The sequence below is a fragment of the Microcebus murinus genome, chromosome 3 (assembly GCF_040939455.1).
Source record: "Microcebus murinus isolate Inina chromosome 3, M.murinus_Inina_mat1.0, whole genome shotgun sequence".
NCBI lineage: Eukaryota > Metazoa > Chordata > Mammalia > Primates > Cheirogaleidae > Microcebus > Microcebus murinus.
The window spans coordinates 50495975-50516196 of NC_134106.1; the positions used below are offsets into that span (position 1 = coordinate 50495975).

At 38.0% G+C, this 20222-nt stretch overlaps 1 protein-coding gene and 1 long non-coding RNA gene across 6 annotated transcripts; one reads left to right on the plus strand and one right to left on the minus strand.

The window, feature by feature from the left end:
- Positions 1-215: 215 nt before the first annotated feature.
- On the minus strand, positions 216-14437 carry LOC105871486 (uncharacterized). 2 transcript variants are annotated; one of them, XR_001154135.3, is made up of 4 exons: positions 14159-14437; positions 13741-14062; positions 13521-13626; positions 216-637 (listed from the first exon to the last, which is right to left on the minus strand). It is a non-coding gene; the product is annotated as an uncharacterized LOC105871486 (long non-coding RNA). The 2 variants fall into 2 exon arrangements; XR_012918566.1 differs by lacking the exon at positions 216-637 and adding an exon at positions 4126-4292.
- On the plus strand, positions 9751-17069 carry C3H2orf74 (chromosome 3 C2orf74 homolog). Of its 4 annotated transcripts, none has more exons than XM_076000814.1 (5): positions 9751-9801; positions 13479-13593; positions 15377-15490; positions 15591-15747; positions 16593-17069. In XM_076000814.1, the coding sequence occupies exons 1-5, from the start codon at positions 9774-9776 to the stop codon at positions 16764-16766; spliced, it is 588 nt and encodes a 195-aa protein (XP_075856929.1). In that variant the 5' UTR covers positions 9751-9773; the 3' UTR covers positions 16767-17069. The 4 variants fall into 4 exon arrangements, with proteins under 4 accessions (XP_075856929.1, XP_075856928.1, XP_012620299.1 ...); XM_012764845.2 differs by lacking the exons at positions 9751-9801; positions 13479-13593 and adding exons at positions 14451-14629; positions 14728-14921; XM_076000813.1 differs by lacking the exon at positions 9751-9801 and having other exon boundaries at positions 12935-13593.
- Positions 17070-20222: the final 3153 nt, after the last annotated feature.

A 20222-nucleotide genomic window follows, 5' to 3' on the forward strand; every position in this document is an offset into this window, starting at 1 on the left:
GAAGTTGTTCTGGACCTGTTTGGATCCCTCTTTGATTGGGTACCACACTCGTGGAAGAAAGGCTAGTACAGCTTTTATCACCTTTTTTCTTTGGATAATTTTTTTCCAAACATAAATATGTTAAATATTCGTTATAAAAGTTCTAACAACCAGCCATCCAATAGAAAAATAGGCAAAAGAAACACAGAGTTCACGAAAAAATAATTACAAATAGACCTTAAACATATGAAAAGATGCTTTGCTTCAGTTTTCAATAGAAAAATGCAAATCACCACATTGGCAAATATTGGAACGTTTGGCAATATATTCTGTAAAGGAGGATGTAAGGGAAACGGGCGTGTTACAGTGCTGGTGGAACAGCAGAATGTAGCCATTCTCAGTGGTTGTAAAAACCGCATTGCATTTCCATTTTGATTCAAAAAATCCCACTTTTGGAAATCTTTCCTACAGATACACTTGCTTACATATGAAATGTATGCGTGAGGTCATTGATTGTAAGAGCAAAAGATTCGAAACCATGAGGACTGATATTAAAAACAATGGGGCTGGTCCGAGTGCAGTGGTGTTTACAACTAATTGATCACAACCAGTTACAGATTCCTTTGATTCTCCAATCCCGCTGCTTCACTTGACTAGCCTAAAAAAAGAAAAAGAGAAAGAAACCAATGGTATTAATACATATGCACAATGGAGCATTATGCAGCTATGAAAAAGAATGAGGACATTACCTACCTACTGATGTGGAAAGATTATCCAGGTTATCTTACTAAGTGAAAAAAGGTGTAAGGTATGCCTTTTGTGTAGAAAAGAAGAAATTAAAATATGTGATCCATGTTTCCACTAAATTCTGGAAATATTCACAAGAAAATAATAATCATGGTTTCCTATGGTTTGGAAGGGAGGACAGAGATGAGAGGAGAAACTTCCTAATGTATACCTCATTATAATAAATTGCTTTTAAAATCATGTGAATGTTTTTCATTAAAAACAAAAATAAATAGATGAGGCATGGTGGCTCACACCCATAATCCTAGCACTTTGTGAGGCCGAGGAGGGAGGATCACTAGAGCACAGGCGTTCAAGACAAGCCTGGGCAACATAGTGAGACTCCTGTCTTTACAAAAAAAATTTTAAAAATTAGCTGGGTGTGGTGTTGTGTGCCTATAGTCCCAACTACTCAGGAGACCAAGGTGGAGGGATCCCTTGAGCCTGGAAGTTTGAGGTTGCAGTGAGCTATGATAACGCCACTGCGATCTAGCCTGGGAGACCAAGTGAGACTGTCTCAAAAAAAAAAAAAAGATAAAAGACAATGATTTAAAAAAATTCATAATAATGGCTACTTCTGTGGGGGAAAAAATTAGAGACTGTAACAGTCTCCAGTGCAGGCTGGGCGAGGTGGCTCATTCCTGTAATTTCAGCATTTTGGGGGCTGAGGCAGGAGGATTACTTGAAGTCAGAAGTTCAAGACCGCCTGAGCAACATAGGGATACCACCCCTCCAACACTCCCCCCACAAAAAAATAAAAAACCAGCCAGGTGCTACTTGGAGGCTGAGGTAGGAGGATTGCTTGAGCCCAGGAGTTCAAGGTTACAGTGAGCTATGATCTGTTTGGGTGACAGAGTGAGACCCTGTCTCAAAAATAAGTAAGTAAATAAATTAAAATTACTATAACTTTAAAAAAAATTAGAAATGTATACTATAAACAGTGAAAAATCTCCCATAATTTCACCTTCTGATGGTAACTACTATTAACAAGTGTATGTTCTTCCAACATCTTACTTGCTTTAGTTAAAAGTATTTTTAAAAATTTAATTAGGTATGTTATTCACAAAAAGAATATATTTATGCAAGTTAGGAGACATAATAATAAAGTTTATCTCTTTGAATCCACAGCTGAATTTAAGAAACATTACATTACCAGTATGAGTGAAACTCCCAAATGGCTTCTGTTACAGTCTCCAATTTTTTTCCCCACAGAAGTAGCCATTATTCTGAATTTTTTTAAATCACTGTTTTTTATCATTTCACCATCCAAATATTACTGTTTATGATTCAATTGAACTTGATAAAAAATGTTATGTATATTTATTTTTCTGCTTTTTCTCTTAACTTTGTTTATATAATTCATCTGCCTTAATGCATGTAGCTGTAATATATTCATTTTCATGGCTACATGGTGTTCCATTGTGTGATTATACCAGAATTTATTTGCCTATTCCTATTTTGATAAACATGTGGTTTATTTCCAGGTTGCTGTTTTTTGGGTTAAAAATTTGTTTTATGATTAAAACACTATTTTATGAACTACTAAGAATATTCTCTTACATGTTATTACACATACAACAGTCTTCTTGGAATGACAAGAGTTTTTCTAAAGTGTTAAGAGTCATTTACAATCCCATCTACAGTGTAGAAGAGTTCCCTTTGCTGCATGTTCTCTCCAGTACTTAGAACTGATAGACTTCTCATTATTGCCAATCTTGTGGGTATAAAATACCATATCTCACTGTGTTTTCACTTTGCATGTCTGTGATTATTAGTGAGGTGAGCCTCTTTTCTTATATTTGTTGCCCATTCATATTTTGTCTTCTGAGAAGTACCTCTTTTCTATTTTGTCTTTCCCTTTTATTTTTATAGGAGTTTTTAAACTATACTCTGTATGCTGGTTTTTATAGAATATTTGGCGTGGCAAATATTTTTCTACCAGTCTGTGGGTTGCCTTTTCACATTCTTTCTTTTTGTTTTAACACTGGAAAATAATATTCTAATAAAATCATTTTTATTGTTTTAAACTCATTTCAGGGCCAGGCACAGTAGCTCATGCCTATAATCCTAGCACTTGGGGAGGCAAAGGTGGGAGGATTGCTTAAGGCCAGGAGTTTGAGATCAGCCTAAGTAAGAGTAAAACCCAGTCTCTACAAAAAATAGAAAAATTAGCCAGGCATTGTGGTTCACACCTGTAATCCCAGCTACTTAGGAGGCTGAGGCAGGCAAATCGCTTGAGCCCAGGAGTTTGAGGTTGCAGTGAGCTAAGATGATGCTACTGCACTCTAGCCCAGGCAACAGAGTAAGACCCAGTCTCAAAAAACAAAAGAAGTCCCCAGCACAGGATTTTTAGGGCACTGAAATACTCTGTATAATATTATTATGGTGGATACAAGTTACTATAACCAGGTCCTAGAACCAGGAGGCACTGCATGCTGCCTAGGGCCAAGTCAGTTTGGAGGCAGAAGGGGCAGGAACTGAGGCAGAAGCTAGATCATGGCCTTTGTTGGAATTTCCAGGGAAAAGGCAATGCAGGGCAGGATAAGCATTTTAGGATTAGCTAATTTGAATAATTTGGGGTTCTACTTGGCCCTAGGATGCTTGGGGCAGAGGAGTGTTGTCTCCTGGGGTGTACTGGCCAGATAGAGGGGACTTAGCTTTGGATTGGTTGGTTTGAAGATCACAGGGATGCTATAGGCTGAGCCTTTTGCTATCACTAAGAATTGGCTAGTTCCAGAATGGGCAGTCTCCCCAGGCAGAAAGGATTTTAAGATATCAAAACATCATAATATGTAGAGAGTAAAAATATATGCAATATACGCTATAGCAGATATCTGTTTCTGCATAACAAATGACTCCAGAACTTAGCAGCTTAATGTAAGCATTTATGATGTCATAGTTTCTGTGGGTCAGGATTTCAGCAGTGGCTTAGCTTGCCAATTCTGGCTCCAGGTCACTCTTGAGGTTGCAGTCAAAATGTTAGTCTATGATAATCTGAAGACTCAGTGGGGAGGAATCCACTTCCAGGCTTACTCACATGGTTATAGGCAAGAAGCCTTAGTTCCTCCCTGGCTGTTGGAAGCAAGGAGGCCTTAGTTCTTCACCATGTGGGCTGTTCCAGCCACTGCTTGAGTGTCCTCACAATATGACTGGCTTTTCCCAGAGCGAGTGACTCAAGAAAAAGGCAAAGAGAAAGAAAGCCACAATGTGTTTTATGACCTGCTCTCAGAACTCAAAGGTCCTTACTTCTGCTACATTTTAGCCATCAGAAGCAATTCACTAAATCCAGTCCATGCTCAAAGAAGGTGTTTGAGTAAATCAGTAATGGAGAAATAAAGGTGTGAAATTTATGTCTTCCTTTACTTCAGGGAAATTTGGAATAAAAAATTCCAGTAGTTGTTCATCCTTCAAGGTACTTGATCAGTATTCCACAAAGCTATCAAGGTCATCAAAAACAAGGAAATTTGAGAAACTGTCACAGCCAAGAGGAGCCTAGGGAGGCATGACAACTAAATATAATGTGGGATCTGGAACAGAAAATGGAGATTAGGTGAAAATAAAGGGAACTTAAGTAAACTAGGGACTCTAGTTAATAATAATTTATCAGTATTGGTTCGCTAACCATAACAAATGTACCATACTAATGTAAGATATTAGTAACGGGTAACTGGATCTGAGGTATAGGACTACTCTCTGTACTGTCTTCTCAATTTTCTGTAAAACTAAAAATGTTCTAAAATTTACTTTAAATTCTGTTTTTAAGTTACTAGATACCAAAATTTTATACAGAGAGAAAAATACCTCCTTGAGCATTAGGTTACCAGTGATATGCTATGAATGTCTTTACTGTGAACTTGAAAAGTAGCAGAAAAGTTTAAAGTCTTCGATTAATCAAGTTTAAACAAGTTCCCAATAAAACTGACTTGTTCAAATGTCAAATTTGTCATTCTGGGGTTTCTTTTAATACAATAAAGAGTAATAAAGACTCTAGTTATTAAGAAAGACTTTGACATCTACAAGAGAAACTTTAACATCTAAGGTTGAGAAAATTGTTTGGAGTCAGAAAACATGTTTTAATGGGAAATATTGTTTGTTTATGAAATATGTTTCTACTATTTTCACTTAAAATTTAAGTCATATCACCAATGAATGTTTTTTCTTTTTTTTGTTTTTTTGTTTTTTATTTCGGCATATTATGGGGGTACAGATTTTAAGGTTTCAATAAATGCCCATTTCCCCCTCTCCCCCCACAAGTCTGAGTCTCCATCATGACCATCCCCCAGATGGTGCACATCTCACTCATTATGTATGTATATACCCACCCCCCTCCACCCTCCCACCTGCCCAATACCCTATTACTGTAGTTCCTATGTGACCACTTAGGTGCTGTTCAGTTAATACCAATTTGCTGGTGAGTATTGAATGTTTTTTCTTTTCTGATTTTTTTCCTCCTCACCAACCCCCCCTAAATGCAGAATAGCTGTTATGCTTTTCAGATGAATGGGATTTATTATTTCCTTTTTACAAGTTATTGAGATAGATTATAAAGAAATAAGTGTTTTTAACAGTTTCTAAACCTAAAGCAGAACATTGCTTTTGCCTTAATAAAAGTTAGGAGGAGAGTGAATCTAAGAAATCAGAAATCAACTAAAAAAAAAAATGGAAAAAAAGACAATAAAAGTTAAAAATAATCAAAACATAAGATATTTGAAGCCAAAGAACAATGAAATAAAATGGATGAGATTTAAAATAAAAGATAGGCCAGGCGAGGTGGCTCACGCCTGTTATCCTAGCACTCTGGGAGGCCGAGGCAGGCGGATTGCTCGAGGTCAGGAGTTCAAAACCAGCCTGAGCAAGAGCGAGACCCCGTCTCTACTATAAATAGAAAGAAACTAATTGGCCAACTAATATATATATATAGAAAACATTAGCCGGACATGGTGGCACATGCCTGTAGTCCCAGCTACTTGGGAGGCTGAGGCAGTAGGATTGCTTGAGCCCAGGAGATTGAGGTTGCTGTGAGCTAGGCTAATGCCACGGCACTCACTCTAGCCTGGGCAACAAAGCGAGACTCTGTCTAAAAAATAAATAAATAAAATAAAATAAAAGATAAAGAGCCAAAAGCCAATGAGCTATTGAAAATAAAAGATTAATATTTTAATATCAGACTTGTGCTCACATATTCATGTACAAATATATCCAATACTGTTTATAAAAGTAGCAAGTTGACCAGCAATAAGAAAATAGTTACAATGCTTCTATAAAATGAAAAAATGTATAGGTATTAACAATCATCTTTTTGAAGATTACTGAAACATTAGGAAATGTTCATAATAAGAATGTTAAATTTAACAAAATATATACACAAGGGTTCCAGTTTTAAAAAATTATAAAAATACATGTATATCCTCAAAATGCTAAACTGTAAAGTTACCATATAACCCAGAAATTCCACTTTTAGATATATACCAAGAGATATGAAAGCATACTATGCAAAAACATGTATGTGAATATTCATAACAATATTATTCATAATAGCCAAAAAGTGGAAACAACCCAAATGTCCATAAGCTGATGGATAGATGGATGAACAAAATTTGATATATTCATAAAATGTAATATTATTTAGCAATAAAAAGGAAGGAAATACTGTTACATGCTATAACATGGATGAATCTTAAAAACATGCTAAGTGAAAGAAACCAGACACAAAACACTACATATTAATATTTTATGATTCCATTTATATGAAATGTTGACTGTAGGCAAATCTATAGAGACAGAAAATAAATGAATGATTGCCAGGGGCTGGGGAGTAGACAGAGAGAGGAAGTGACCACCAGTGGATAAGACGTAAAAATGTTGGGACATAAAAATGTTGTAAAGGGTTTTGGGACGTAAAAATGTTATAAAGGGTTAGATTGTAGTAATTATTGCCCAACCCTGTGAATGTACAAAAAAATCTGTTAAACTTCGTACTTTAAATGGGTGAATTGTAATGGTATGTGAATTATATCTTAATAAAGCCATTAAAAGCATATGCATAGAAAAGAGACTTAAAGGACATATACTGATATTTTAACACATATTTTTTTATCTCTGGGTGATGGCATTATGAGAGATTTTATTTTCTTTTTTCTATATTTTTTCCAAATTTTCTGTGATAAAAAAATGTTATTTAAAACAAATAAATGAGGGATTTGGTCCATCAGTACTACTCTTGAGTGTGATCTGTGCACTGATGCTGGTCCCTAAATTGTCACTGGTCTGCAACAAAATACAGAAATTGAAAGTAAATACCCAGAACCTTTTAAATAACAATTTTATATTGCTGTGCATCTAAATGTATGACCATTTTTCTTGTATTTTACTAAAATATTGGTCCTCAGTGGATCGGGAGAGGAAACAAAACCTGATCCTTCACCATAGAGAAGCCCTTGCTAGATAATTGCTGGTACCATTTTCAGAAAATATTAAGATTAAAGGCTGTGCATAGAGAGGTTGAGGAAAAAGAATAAAAACAAACAGATTAAAATAAGATACATAGAGCTGGGCATGGTGGCTCACGCCTGTATTCCTAGCACTTTGGGAGGCTGAGGTGGGAGGATTGCTTGAGGCTAAGAGTTTGAGACCAGCCTGGGCAACATAGTGAGACACCCCTGCCATACACAGCAAAAAATACAAAAATTAGCCAGGCATGGTGGCGTCCACCTGACATCTCATTTGAACCCATGAGTTTAAGGTTATAATGAGCTATGATATGGTCACTGCACTCTAGCCTGGGCGACAGAGTCAGACTCTATCTCTAAAAAAAGAAAAAGAAAAATATATATATATAAGCACACACAATAACATTAAAATGATCAGAAATTATGTTTAGAAGGAAATAAAAAGTTTATAGTTTGAACAAAATGATTAAAAAGGAACAAACCCCGCTGCCACCACCTTGTTGAGTAGACAGCAGGGGTGGAGCCAGCTTCACCTCAAACAACAGCACCCCCAGGCAGAGACATGCTCTCAGCCTCTAAGGCTAGAGCTTCCAAAATAAAACACCAAAGGTGTTTTATGCCTCTTGGTCGTGGTCCCACTGCTTGTTATGGGATGTGAGTTGCTAGGGGGTTGGGAAATGGGGAGGGAGCTTGGAACCAGGTAATGTGCAAAGGGCACAGCCTGTACACACCCTGGGGGGAACTTGCACCTTGGAACCGAGCTGGAATGGCCTATTGCTTCTTCCTTGGGATGGAATTGCAAGGTTGGGAAGTCTCCTGGAATGGATGAGTTGGGTCAGCTTTAGTATGTTTCCCAGACATCTCAGGAAGGTAGAATCAGAGACTGATCTGTGTTTCATAGTCTTTGAAATTTGATCTTCACTAACCTTGTAGCATAGGGTCAAGGAACAATATGCCCAAGTACATGGCAAGAGCATTCTCCTTTGCCTGCAGCCCAGATAGGTCCTCCTCAAATCTGAAGGGTGGAATGGGACCACTGGAATGAAGGCCAAATAGTGGCTGAATCCTCCACTCCGAATTCTGTCCTCATGAAACCTGTAGCAGAGCACTGGACCAAGGTACTTTGGGGAAGGGTGTGAGCATAGGTATTGTGGCTAGTGCGGCCCGAGCCAGCAATGTCTTTACCGATTCTGGGTGGTCAGAATATTAATAGTACTCTGTTTCTGACATGTTCTCTCTGAAAGACATTTCAATCTCAGATGAATAGATATTAGGTGTAAGGATTTGCTAAATCTTTCGCAGTTAGCTTGCAGGCTTTTCTGCTAAATGGTGGCATTTGGGGATTAGCGTCTCCTTACTGGGAGAATTGCTGTCTTAGTGTCCACACCCTTGAAAATGGTGGTGTTGGCCAGGAGTGGTGGCTCACGCCTGTAATCCTAGCACTTTGGGAGGCCGAGGCGGGAGTTACCTCTTGAGCCCAGGAGTTCGAGGTTGCTGTGAGCGAGGCTGACGCCACAGCACTCTAGCCTGGGCAACAGAGTGAGACTCTGTCTAAAAAAAAAAAAAAAATGGTGGTGTTTTCTGTTGTAAAAACAATAAGCTGATGGATTGTTTATTGCCAGGACATTAAGAACCTCATCAAGCTGTAGACTTTCTGAGGTTTATATATGCCTTCTTTATGGAAAGGTTAACTGTAAATCATAAAAGGCTTCTCAACAAAAACCTTTGTTTTCTTTGGAAATAGTACTGAAATGTTAGCCATTTATCATGGTGTTTAATATCATTTTTTTCCTTTCTCTTCCTCAGGTAAAAACTGACAGATTTGGACCATTAATGTAGAAGGAAAAAAATTTCAATCCAAGTGCCCTGTTAAATATCACAGTCCACTGATGAGTTTCTTAGTGACTTTCATTCAGCTTTCTAAAACCTGAAATAGAACCTCTAAGCACCCTTGCTAGCCAAGGTACAGAAAAGAGCTGCACTCATTTGATGGAAGAGAAAAGGCACCATTTCATTTCACTCCTCGTCACGGGTTGGAAGGAACCTATTCAATTCCTAGAAAGAAGGATCAGGAAATGATGAATGGGTGCTATGCCTCTGTGTCAAGGGCTCAGAAAGGGAGGCAGTGTGATGTTGGCTGCAACGCTGTGTTGGTCAGGAATCTTGGGTTGCAAGATCCATAAACTCCACTTAAACCAGCTTAAGCCAAACAAATGGACAGAGATTGAAACAAGATTTCTTTATGCTGGTAGTTTTACTTTTCCAATGCCTGCCACGGACATGGCCACTTTACACGTGAGTTCCCTTTCCTCATTCCAAAAATAATTTTTTTAAATTGTGATAAAATATATATAACAAAAAATTTATCATTTTAACCATTTTAAGCATGTAGTTTGTGGTATTAAGTATATGCACATTACTGTACAACCATTCATTACCACTATCCATCTTCAGAATTTTTTCATCATCCTAAACTGAAACTCTGTAGCCATTAAAAACTAACTCCCCATTTCCTCCTCACTTTAGGACCTGGTAACCGTTATTCTACTTTCTGTGTCTATGAATGTGACTGTTCCAGGGATTTCATGTAAGTAGAATCCTACAATATGTGTCCTTTTGATTCTGACTTAGTTTGCTTAACATAATGTCTTCAAGGTTCATCCATGCTGTTATATGAATCAAAATTTCATTCATTTTTAAGGCTAAATAGTATTCCATTGTATATCTATATACCACCTTTTAGGTATTCATCCATCAATGGACATTTGGGTTTTTCCACCTTTTGGCTAGTGTGAGTAATCCTGCTATGAACATGGGTATACAAATACAAATATCTGTTTGAATCCCTGCTTTCAATTCTTTTGTGTATATACCTAGAAGTGGAATTGCTACATCATGCAGCAATTCTATATTTAATTTTTTGAGGAAATGCCATACTGTTTTCTACAATGACTATACTTTTTTACATTCCCACCAGCCTGCACAGGGTTTCTTGTTTTTCCACATCCTCACCAACACTTGTTTTTGTCTTTCTTTCTTTCTTTTTTAAAATAATAACCCTCCTAATAGGTGTGAAGTGGTATCACATTGTAGTTTTGATTTGTACTTCCCTAATGATTAGTGATATTGAACATTTTTTTCAGGTATTTATTGGTCATTTGTATATCTTCTTTGGAGAAATACCTATTGAAACCCTTTGCCCATTTTTTTAATTGGGGTTTTCTGTTGTTGAGTTGTAGTTATTTATGTATTGTGGCTATCAGTCTACTCTCAGGTATGTGATTAACAAATATTTTCTCAACATTGCATATAATGTTAGTTGTGGGGCTTTCATTTATGGCCTTTATTGTGTTGAGGTAGTTTACTTCTGTTCCTTGTTTGCTGAATGGTTTTATCACGAAAGGTTGATACATTTTGTCAAACGCTTTTTCTGCATCAGTTGAGATGATCATGTGGTTTTTTGCCTTCACTGTATTAATGTGGTATATTCCATTGGTTGATTTTTTATGTTAAACTATCCTTGCATTCCAGTAATAAGTCCCACTTGGTCATGGTATATAATCCATTTAATGTGCTGCTGAATTTAGTTTGCTAGTACTTTTTTGAAGATTTTTGCATCAATATTCATAAAGGATATAGGTCTTTAATTTTCTTTTCTTATAGTGGCTTTGGTATCAGGATAGTGCCAGCCTTATAATCTCACAGAGCTTACAGTACCAAGCATTTAAAATGTGATTTATGATATTCAAACTATTTCATACCAAGGTAAAAATAAATAAATAAAAATTAAAAAAAGAAAAAAGTAAGAAAGAAAAAAAAAAGAAAAAATTTTTTAAAAATGTGATTTAGAGACCAAAGTTGGTCTCCATTTTCCAGAATTATATTAACTATACATATAAATTTAAGGTATTGATTCCCCAAGCTACATTCAGTGAAAGCCCTTATGATGCAGTCTTATCAACCCTCATGTGGTGCTACTACTATATCCTTGTTATAGGTCTCCAATCTTAGAATGTGTATAGTAAACAATTTTTGAGACAGAGCCAGCTAGCATCAGTGACCTCTAGTCCAGCAGTACTCTTACTACCCACTGAAATTCAGGCATGGAGATGGGCCCTTTTTTCCTCTTGATTCCTCTTGATTGGTGTAATAATATCCAAACAGCAGAGGGTATAAGCACTTAAATACACAGTTTGATGGGTATAGCTATACATACACCGTACATTGATTAATGACAGGGACACATCCTGAGAAATGTGATGGTTAGGCAATTTTGTCATTATGCAAACATCATAGAATATACAAACCTAGATTATGTAACCTACTGCTTACCTAGACTATATGGTATAGCCTGTTGCTCCTAGGCTATACACCTGTGTAGATTATTACTGTACTGAATACTGTAGGCAGTTGTAACACAATGGTGTTTGTGTATCTAAACATATCTAAACATAGAAAAGGTACAGAAAAAATATGAGCCAGGCGTGTTGGCTCACGCCTGTAATCCTAGCTCTCTGGGAGGCCAAGGCGGGAGGATCGTTTGAGCTCAGGAGTTCGAAACCAACCTGAGCAAGAGTGAGACCCCGTCTCTACTATAAATAGAAAGAAACTAATTGGCCAACTAATATATATAGAAAAAATTAGCCGGGCATGGTGGTGCATGCCTGTAGTCCCAGCTACTTGGGAGGCTGAGGCAGGAGGATCGCTTGAGCCCAGGAGATTGAGGTTGCTGTGAACTAGGCTGATGCCACGGCATTCACTCTAGCCTGGGCAACAAAGCGAGACTCTGTCTCAAAAAAAAAAAAGAAAAAATATGGATGGCTTTATAATCTTATAGAACCATTGTCACATATGCAGTCTGTTGTCAATGGAAACATCATTATGGGACACATGACTATATACATAGATGCTCCTTGACTTACAATGGGATTATGTCTGATAAATCCATTCTAAGTTGAAAATGTAAGTCAAAATGCATTTAGTACCCCCAATCTATCAAACATCATACCTTAGCCTATCCTACATTAAACATGCTCAGCACACTTACATTAGCCTACAGGTGGGCAAAACCATCTAACACAAAGCCAATTTTTTTTTTTTTTTTTTGAGACAGAGTCTCGCTTTGTTGTCCAGGCTAGAGTGAGTGCCGTGGCGTCAGCCTAGCTCACAGCAACCTCAAACTCCTGGGCTCGAGCAATCCTTCTGCCTCAGCCGCCCGAGTAGCTGGGACTACAGGCATGCACCACCATGCCCGGCTAATTTTTTTTAATATATATATCAGTTGGCCAATTAATTTCTTTCTATTTATAGTAGAGACGGGGTCTCGCTCTTGCTCAGGCTGGTTTTGAACTCCTGACCTTGAGCAATCCGCCCGCCTCGGCCTCCCAAGAGCTAGGATTACAGGCGTGAGCCACCGCGCCCGGCCTGCACAAAGCCTATTTTATAATAAAGTGTTAAATAGCTCATGTAATTCATTGACTACAGTACACTGTAAAGTATCAGTTGTTTACCCATGAGATCACATGACTGATAGGGAGCTGCAGCTCACTGCTGCAGCTCAGCATCATGAGAGAGTATTATACAGCATATCACTAAACCCAGGAAAAGATCAAAATTTGAAGTACAGTTTCTACTGAATGTGTATTGCTTTCACACCATCATAAAGTTGAAAAATTGTAAGAATTAGTCAGGGACCATCTCTAGTTCTGTAACCACCATAGATTGATATATTTCCATCTCCCCAGAAAAAGCTTTTATGTATACATGACACACGAGCAGATTTGGGCTCTTCAAGTCTTGTCTGGCAGTGTGTATAATAATAATGAGGAGTTCGAGAGGGATTCTGAATCTTCGTCTGGGAGCCTTGGCTGGAGGAACTGTCCAGGAATTCTGCCGAATCTGCCAGCAGTGGCTCAGACATTCACATATTCTGCAAAATCAGCCTTGACCTGAGCCCTCCACCAAACTCTACTTGTGCTTACACACATCACACCCCCATTCATTTGACATTTATGGAATGTGCAGGTCCTTACTTGGTGGAGCATCCAAAGATAAAAAAGCCACACTCCCTGCCCTTCTGGAGGAGAGCCAGTGTCACTGCAGCCCAAAGACCCCCTGCTATGGCTTGACTGTGTCCCTTCCAGAATTCATGTGTTGGAATCTCCAATGCAAGTGTTGAGAGATGGGGCCTTGGGAGGTATTTAGTTCCTGAGAGTTCTGCCCTCACAATGGATCAATGCCATTATAAAAAAGAACTCATGGGAGTGGGTCCACTGTATTCTGCTCTTTTGCCATGTAAGGACATACCGTGCCTCCTCTCCAGAGGACCAGCATTCAGAGCGCCATCTTGGAAGCAGAGAGACCAGGCCCTAATCTGCAGGTGCCTTGATCTTGGACTTCTCAGGCCCCAGAACTGTGAGAAATAAATTTTTGTTCTTTATCAATTACCCAATCTGTGGTATTCTGTTACAGCAGCACAAAACAGACCAAGATACCCACCACCCCCACCCCCCGCCCCAGGGCTCACCTCTGACTTTTCTAGATGTGGTAGTCAGCAGCTGCCATATTGTTTTATACTCTCCTTTTCTTCTCAGAAAATCTAGCTCCACCCTCTCCCTCCTTGTTATGGGTATCAGTCATTTTTACCAGAAGTTAGGTTGGGCCAGGGCCATCTTCACTCTGTCTTGTCCCATTCTGGCTTCCTCAGCCATGGCCTTTAGAGCTGTCCATTCTCTTGTGTCTCCAGGAAGTAGGCCTAGTGAGGCAGGGTTAGAAGGGCATGGGCTATTTAGCCTGGAGAGAATGCCATTAAGAAGTAAGTTGATACCCTAAAAATCAAAATCTGGTGGCTGAAAAAAAAAAAAAAAGAAAAATTTAAAAAGTTTAAAAATTTAATTATGTAAAAATGTAAAAAAAAAAAAAAAACAAGTAAGTAGATTCTTGACCTTGGGGCTATTGAGAGGGATTTTATAAGAAGGAAGTGGACTGATTGTTCATGGTCTGTGAAAGAAGCAATAAAAGAAATAGGCTTGGGTTAGGAAAGGAATGATGGTGTTTGGAAAGTAGGAAGAAAGTCCTTGTCCAAAGAATAATAGAGACAATGTCATATGGCCTCCTCCTTGCACCTGTCAGAGGGGAGGACAGGTGACAGCCTGAGGAGAGTTCAGTGGTTCTCCTGCCCCCGGGTGGTAGGCTGGGCTGGGCTGGCGCTGTGGGCTCCGTGATTCTATGATGTCACTGAAGAGAGAAGAATGGGGAGCTGGGCTCAGCTCCAGCTGCTCCGATTCCTCTCTCCTCTGGATTTTGATAGTTTTTGGGGTGAGGGGAGGTGAACTGAGTGATCACACGTGTCCCAGCTCAGTCTCCCCTCCGGCCACCTCAGCCCCCACCAAATTTATGGAGAGAAATTAGCCAGTGTGAGTCAACTGCACTGAAACAAGCAGAACATCTTTTATGAAGCTGAACTGATCAAAAGAACAACAAGGAAAACAGCCTTTTATTCCTCTGTTTCTAGAAAACTTAAAGAACAAGAGAACTACATTCAAACTGAGCTGGAAAAGAATATTTGGACAATCTGTGATTGTGACAGTAGATAAGTCTTCTAGCTAACCCTATGAGCTTTGAAACCACAGCAATCACCTTCTTCACCATCCTTCTAATTTGCCTCATTTGCATCCTCATTTTATTGGTGGTTTTTTTATATAAATGGTATAAATCCATGCTGATAAATTGGGATCAGATTTCAAGTCACACTAACAAATGTATCTAGAAATAATATATTAAACAATTTTAAATAGAACAATTAATAATTGTTATCTACTCTTAGCTATCTACTCTTTCCATTTCATGGTTTTAGAAATGCTAATTTCCTGTTTAAAAGTGACATTCATTGGGTGCGGGAGCGGGGAGGTGGATTCTCTGTACACTGTCTGGAGGATGGACACACTTGTAGCTTTGACTTGGGTGGTGCAAAGGCAATTTATGTGACCAAAGCATTTGTACCCCCATAATATTCTGAAATAAAAAAAAATAAAAGTAGTGTAATCAAAAGGCAAATGTAAAAAATAAAGTAAAATAAAATAAATTTTTATTTTGCCATACCTTAAAATCAGAGCCAGTCTTCCTTTTCTGATTTTTTTTTCTTTCTTCTTGTTTGCTTTCAGTTTCCAAGGCAAGAAAAATGATGAAGTAGAAAAACCTCCTTGTACAGATGCTAACAGAGGTGTAGACTGTGTACCTGCCAATGTGGAGACGAATAATCTAGGAGACAATGGAAAGTAAGTCTCTTTCTTAGGATGTGGTAGAAAGCCATTTTTGTGTGTAATATTGGTGACCAAGATGCATGAATTTTTAAAACCCTGCTGATTGATTTTCCAGGGACATAATGCAAATCATGCCAGTGAGGCCTGGCATTCTTGTCCAGAGACACAGTAAGGAAGTGGTGACCCTACCCTCAGTACGTGGACAGGATGAGGATGCAGAAGAAGACCAAGTAAAAGAGGAGGCTGAAAATGCTGAAGAAAATGATCAAGAGGTGATGCGTTTTTTCACTCTCAAGGGGCAGGTTAGAGTGATTGAAAAGGAGGTAAATTGCTCAGCTAGGTATAATAACAAGGATGGAGTTGCCTGTAACTTAGATTTGTTCCTAGAATGAGTCCAGTGTCCACAGTCACTTAAACCATTCTTCTTAGCCTATTGATTCATGTCATTAAACCATTTATATATGCCAAGCCTAGAAACTTGCTTATCTTCATTGTTCCATTTATGTTTTTATTATTAATTCCTCTTCAGTTTATTTTTGTCAGACTCCTAGAATCTTAGAGCTGTAAGAGATTATATAGGGGTCCAACCCTCTCCTAATACCAACAAGAAAATAAGATGAATTGTTTACATCTCCAGTGTGGCCTGAACCAGTTTGGCTCAGAACCAAACCATGTCCCTGTGCTAGTTCCAGGCTCCTTCTGCATAAGCACACAATGTGGCCAGGGCCTTTTCAAGCTCCCTGATAAGAACAGCTCACATGCCCTCCCACCACACAACCATGCCCAGTCCATGACAGAGAGGTCCAGATGGCTTTTAGGTTTGACCATTTCGTAGGGAAAATAACACGTTACCAAACGTTATTTGAATACGTCAATGTGTGCTTTTAATAAGCAGAGAAATATGAAAATGTGATCGTGGTGGATTATCACCACTTTCCTAAATCATTTAGAAATACTTTTTCTATTTCTTATTAACAATGTACATGTAGTATATATATGTGTGTGTGTGTGTATTTCTTTTAATGCCCCAGGACCACTCTGATAATAGCATAGCCTATATTTTTAAAAGCAGAGCTTGCTATGTTCATGATGTGATGTTTGTCCCATTCTCTTACAGAATGGCAATTTGCGGAAAACAACCACACCTCTCAGTAGGTCTCATTCAACTACTGAAAGCCAAAAAAGACCTTTAAAAGGAGTGACATTTTCTAGGGAGGTAATTGTCGTGGATCTTGGGAATGAATACCCTACACCTCGAAGCTACACCAGAGAACATAAAGAGAGAAAATGAAGCTCAAAAAAAGCTAAGAGTGAAAGAAAGTGTAACCTTTGACTAACATTGAAATGACTGAGGGTACAAAATCATGTTGAAACAGCAAAATAATGGGGAATTAAGCAAATACAGATAGTATTTTACCTTTGTCTAGAAAGAAGTGAGTCACATGCAAAATTCTGTAAGTAAAATACTCAGAGCTTGAATATAGTTTTTTAAAAATCAAATGAGTTCAAGAAATTGATTGTATTAAGTATCCTTAAAACTCTGTCTACTCAAACACTGTTCTAACATGTGAATAAAGTTATTTGTGTTTGTGCACATGTCTATCAGGTAAATCATATTCAGGGGGGATTTTTTAATGTATTCTATCAATATTTTAATACATTTAAAATTGGAGAAAATAAGTGATTCCTCATTGCCCTCTCTGGATAACTTTTTCCCAAAAAATTAAGGATATAAAAATGTTTTGGTTACATGGGTTGAATCAAGGCTATAAGTGTTCCCATCACCCAAATAGTGTTCATTGTACCAGTTAGGTTTCTGTCCTTCTCCTCCTATCCCCTGCCCCATGCTTGATTTTCAATGACTTTTACTTTCCTTTGTGCTCGTGTGCCCATCAGTTAGTTCCAATTTGTTAGAGAGTACATGTGCTGTTTGTTTTTCCATTCTTGAGATACTTTGCTTAGTATAATGGTCTCCAGTTCCTTCCAAATTGCTGTAAAAGGCATGAATTCATCGTTTTTTATGGCTGAGTGGTACTCCATGGTATACATATACCCCATTTTGTTAATGCACTCATAAATTGGCGGGCACTGGGGTTGATTCCAGATCTTTGCAATTGTGAATTATGCTGCAATAAACATTCAGGTGCAGGTGTCTTTTTGATAAAATGACTTCTTTTCCTTTGGGTAGATACCTAGTAGTGGGATTGTTGGATCAAATGGTACATCTATTTTTAGATCTTTGAGAAATCTCCATACTGTTTTTCATAGAGGTTGTACTAATTTGCAGTCCCACCAACAGTATATAAGCGTTTCTTTCTCTCTGCATCCACACCAACATCTATTGTTTTTGAACTTTTTAATAAAAGCCATTCTAACAGGAGTAAGGTGATATTGCATTGGGTTTTAATTTGCATTTTCCTCATGATTAGTATGTTGAGCATTTTTCATATGTTTATTGGCCATTTGTCTATCTTAAAGGGGGTAGACTAATGAAACATTATGTGTTCTGGATGCTTTCTCTGATCACAGGCATTCATGACCAAATGACATTACAACTATTGTCATGGAACCTTCCAGTAACCAAGGCTAGAGTCTTCTCCTACATAATCCCCATTGAAGTCAGTCTTGAAACCTTTCTTGTACTGACAATTGCATTTTAAGTTTGATACAAAAAACACACTACTCCCAACAAAACATCTTGTTACTTTAGGCAAGTCCTGATATTATACTGTTCTTGATTTCAGTGGTTTAAAATTTGCTGTTCATATATGGAATATGACAGAACAGGCTGGTATGACATCTTCATCATGACTATAATAAACATTTGTGAAATGTGCAAAGGGATATGAAAGAGACAAAAAGCAGAAAATGTAGCATTTAATTCAAGGGCTTAGCATGTTGTCATGTGTATAGCATATGTTACATGAATGTTTATTGAATGATTGGGAGGATAAGTGATGAAATAATTTAGAATGTGTGACTAATGTCAAACAGGGCAAATTGATGTCCTCTGATATGGGGGAAGTCCCTGCGGGCTGGGACCATCCTACTATGAGGAAGAAAAGATGACTTAGTCAAATGGAAAGATTAGACGATAAAAGCAAATGAGAGACATGAGCCAAGGCAAAGAGACGAGGACGTATGTCAAGATCCGTGGACACCAGTTAGCTGGAGTTGAAGGTTGGTGTGGAGGAGAGTTGAGAGGTAACAGTGATGTGTATGAGAAGTCAGAGTGAGGTTCTTTTAGAATCCTAGGCTGGGGGTGTAGGCTGGAGAATGGATCAAAGCAGTGTGGACTGTGGGAAAGGTGCCTGTCGGAATATTCATTCAGAGTCCATGAGTTCTCTATAAGCATTTAAAAATTTTGGTCTTAACACTTGATATTACATTTTTAAAATGTTTAATTGTGGTAAAACACACAACATAAAACTTACCATTATAAGCATTTTTAATTGTACCGTTCAATAGTGTTAAGTACATTAACAATGTTGTACAACCATCACCACCATCTATCCACAGAACCCTTTTTATCTTGTAAAACTCAAACTGTATCCTAACACTAATTCCCCTATTCCTCCTCCTCAAGTCCTGGGCAACCACATTCTACTTTGTCTCTGTGAAGTTGACTACTTTAGATACCTCATATAAGTGGAATCATACTTACGTGTCCTTTTGTGGCTGTCTTGTTTCACTTAGCATAATGTCCTCAAGGTTCATCCATGTGTTAGAATTTTCCTTCCTTTTTAAGTCTGAATAATATTCCATTTGTATGTTTATACCACATTGTATTTATTTATCCCTTCATCCACTGATGGACACTTGGGTTTCTTCCACCTTTTGGTTGTTATGAATAATGCCACTATGAATATTTAAGATATTAGTCTACGATAAAGTTCAGACTTATCTAAGTAGCCATTGATAGCTGTGTCTTTCCGTATGATTTCATGGTTCCATTGCTCCTATCTGCATCTGTGTTTATGGAACCAGGTTGCTTTGTCACAAGCCGATCAGACAAGAATAGAAGAGGAATTAATGCCTAAATGGTCCATCTATGTAAATTTCCTGGTGACTGTACTAACCAAGGTTTTATAGAAATTCTAATAGAAGAAAATGGTGGGGAAAGTGGCCATTAGTACCTACAACAGTACAGGCACATGGAATACCGGGAAGCCATCTGTGTCACTAATGTGAATAGCAGTACAGTCACCAGAATAGCATCTGACATTAAATGTTAATTGGGATTTTATTGGTTCTGGGCTTTTGTTTGTATTGGATTTGTAAATTTGTTTTTGTTTTAGAGTTGAATGAAAGCTCAGAGGATAAGGAGTTGATAATCCAGCTTTACGTTTCTACATATTTTTTGAGTAACACTATAATAAACACACTAAGGCAGCGATGGAGGGAATCTATGCGGATGTCTCTCCAGCATTAGGTTATTGGAAAGTAGCAACTAGGAGGTAAATGGAGGTGGCTGTAGTGACAGTTCAGATTTGGAGGATGTGGTTTGGGAAGAGGAGGTTGACAATGTAATGAGAATATGAAGAGTGAAGAACATTAATTCCTGGTTAGATGTGGGAAGAACAAGAGGAGGATGCAAAGATGGCTCCTGAGTTTGGATACTAGAGAGACTGTCAAAAAAGTCAGAGAAGTGACTAGTTTGGGCAAAAAGAGTAGGTGGGTTTCTTTTTTTTTTTTTTTTTCCAGCTCTATTGAATTTGAAGTGTTGGCCAGAGATTCAGCCGAAGAT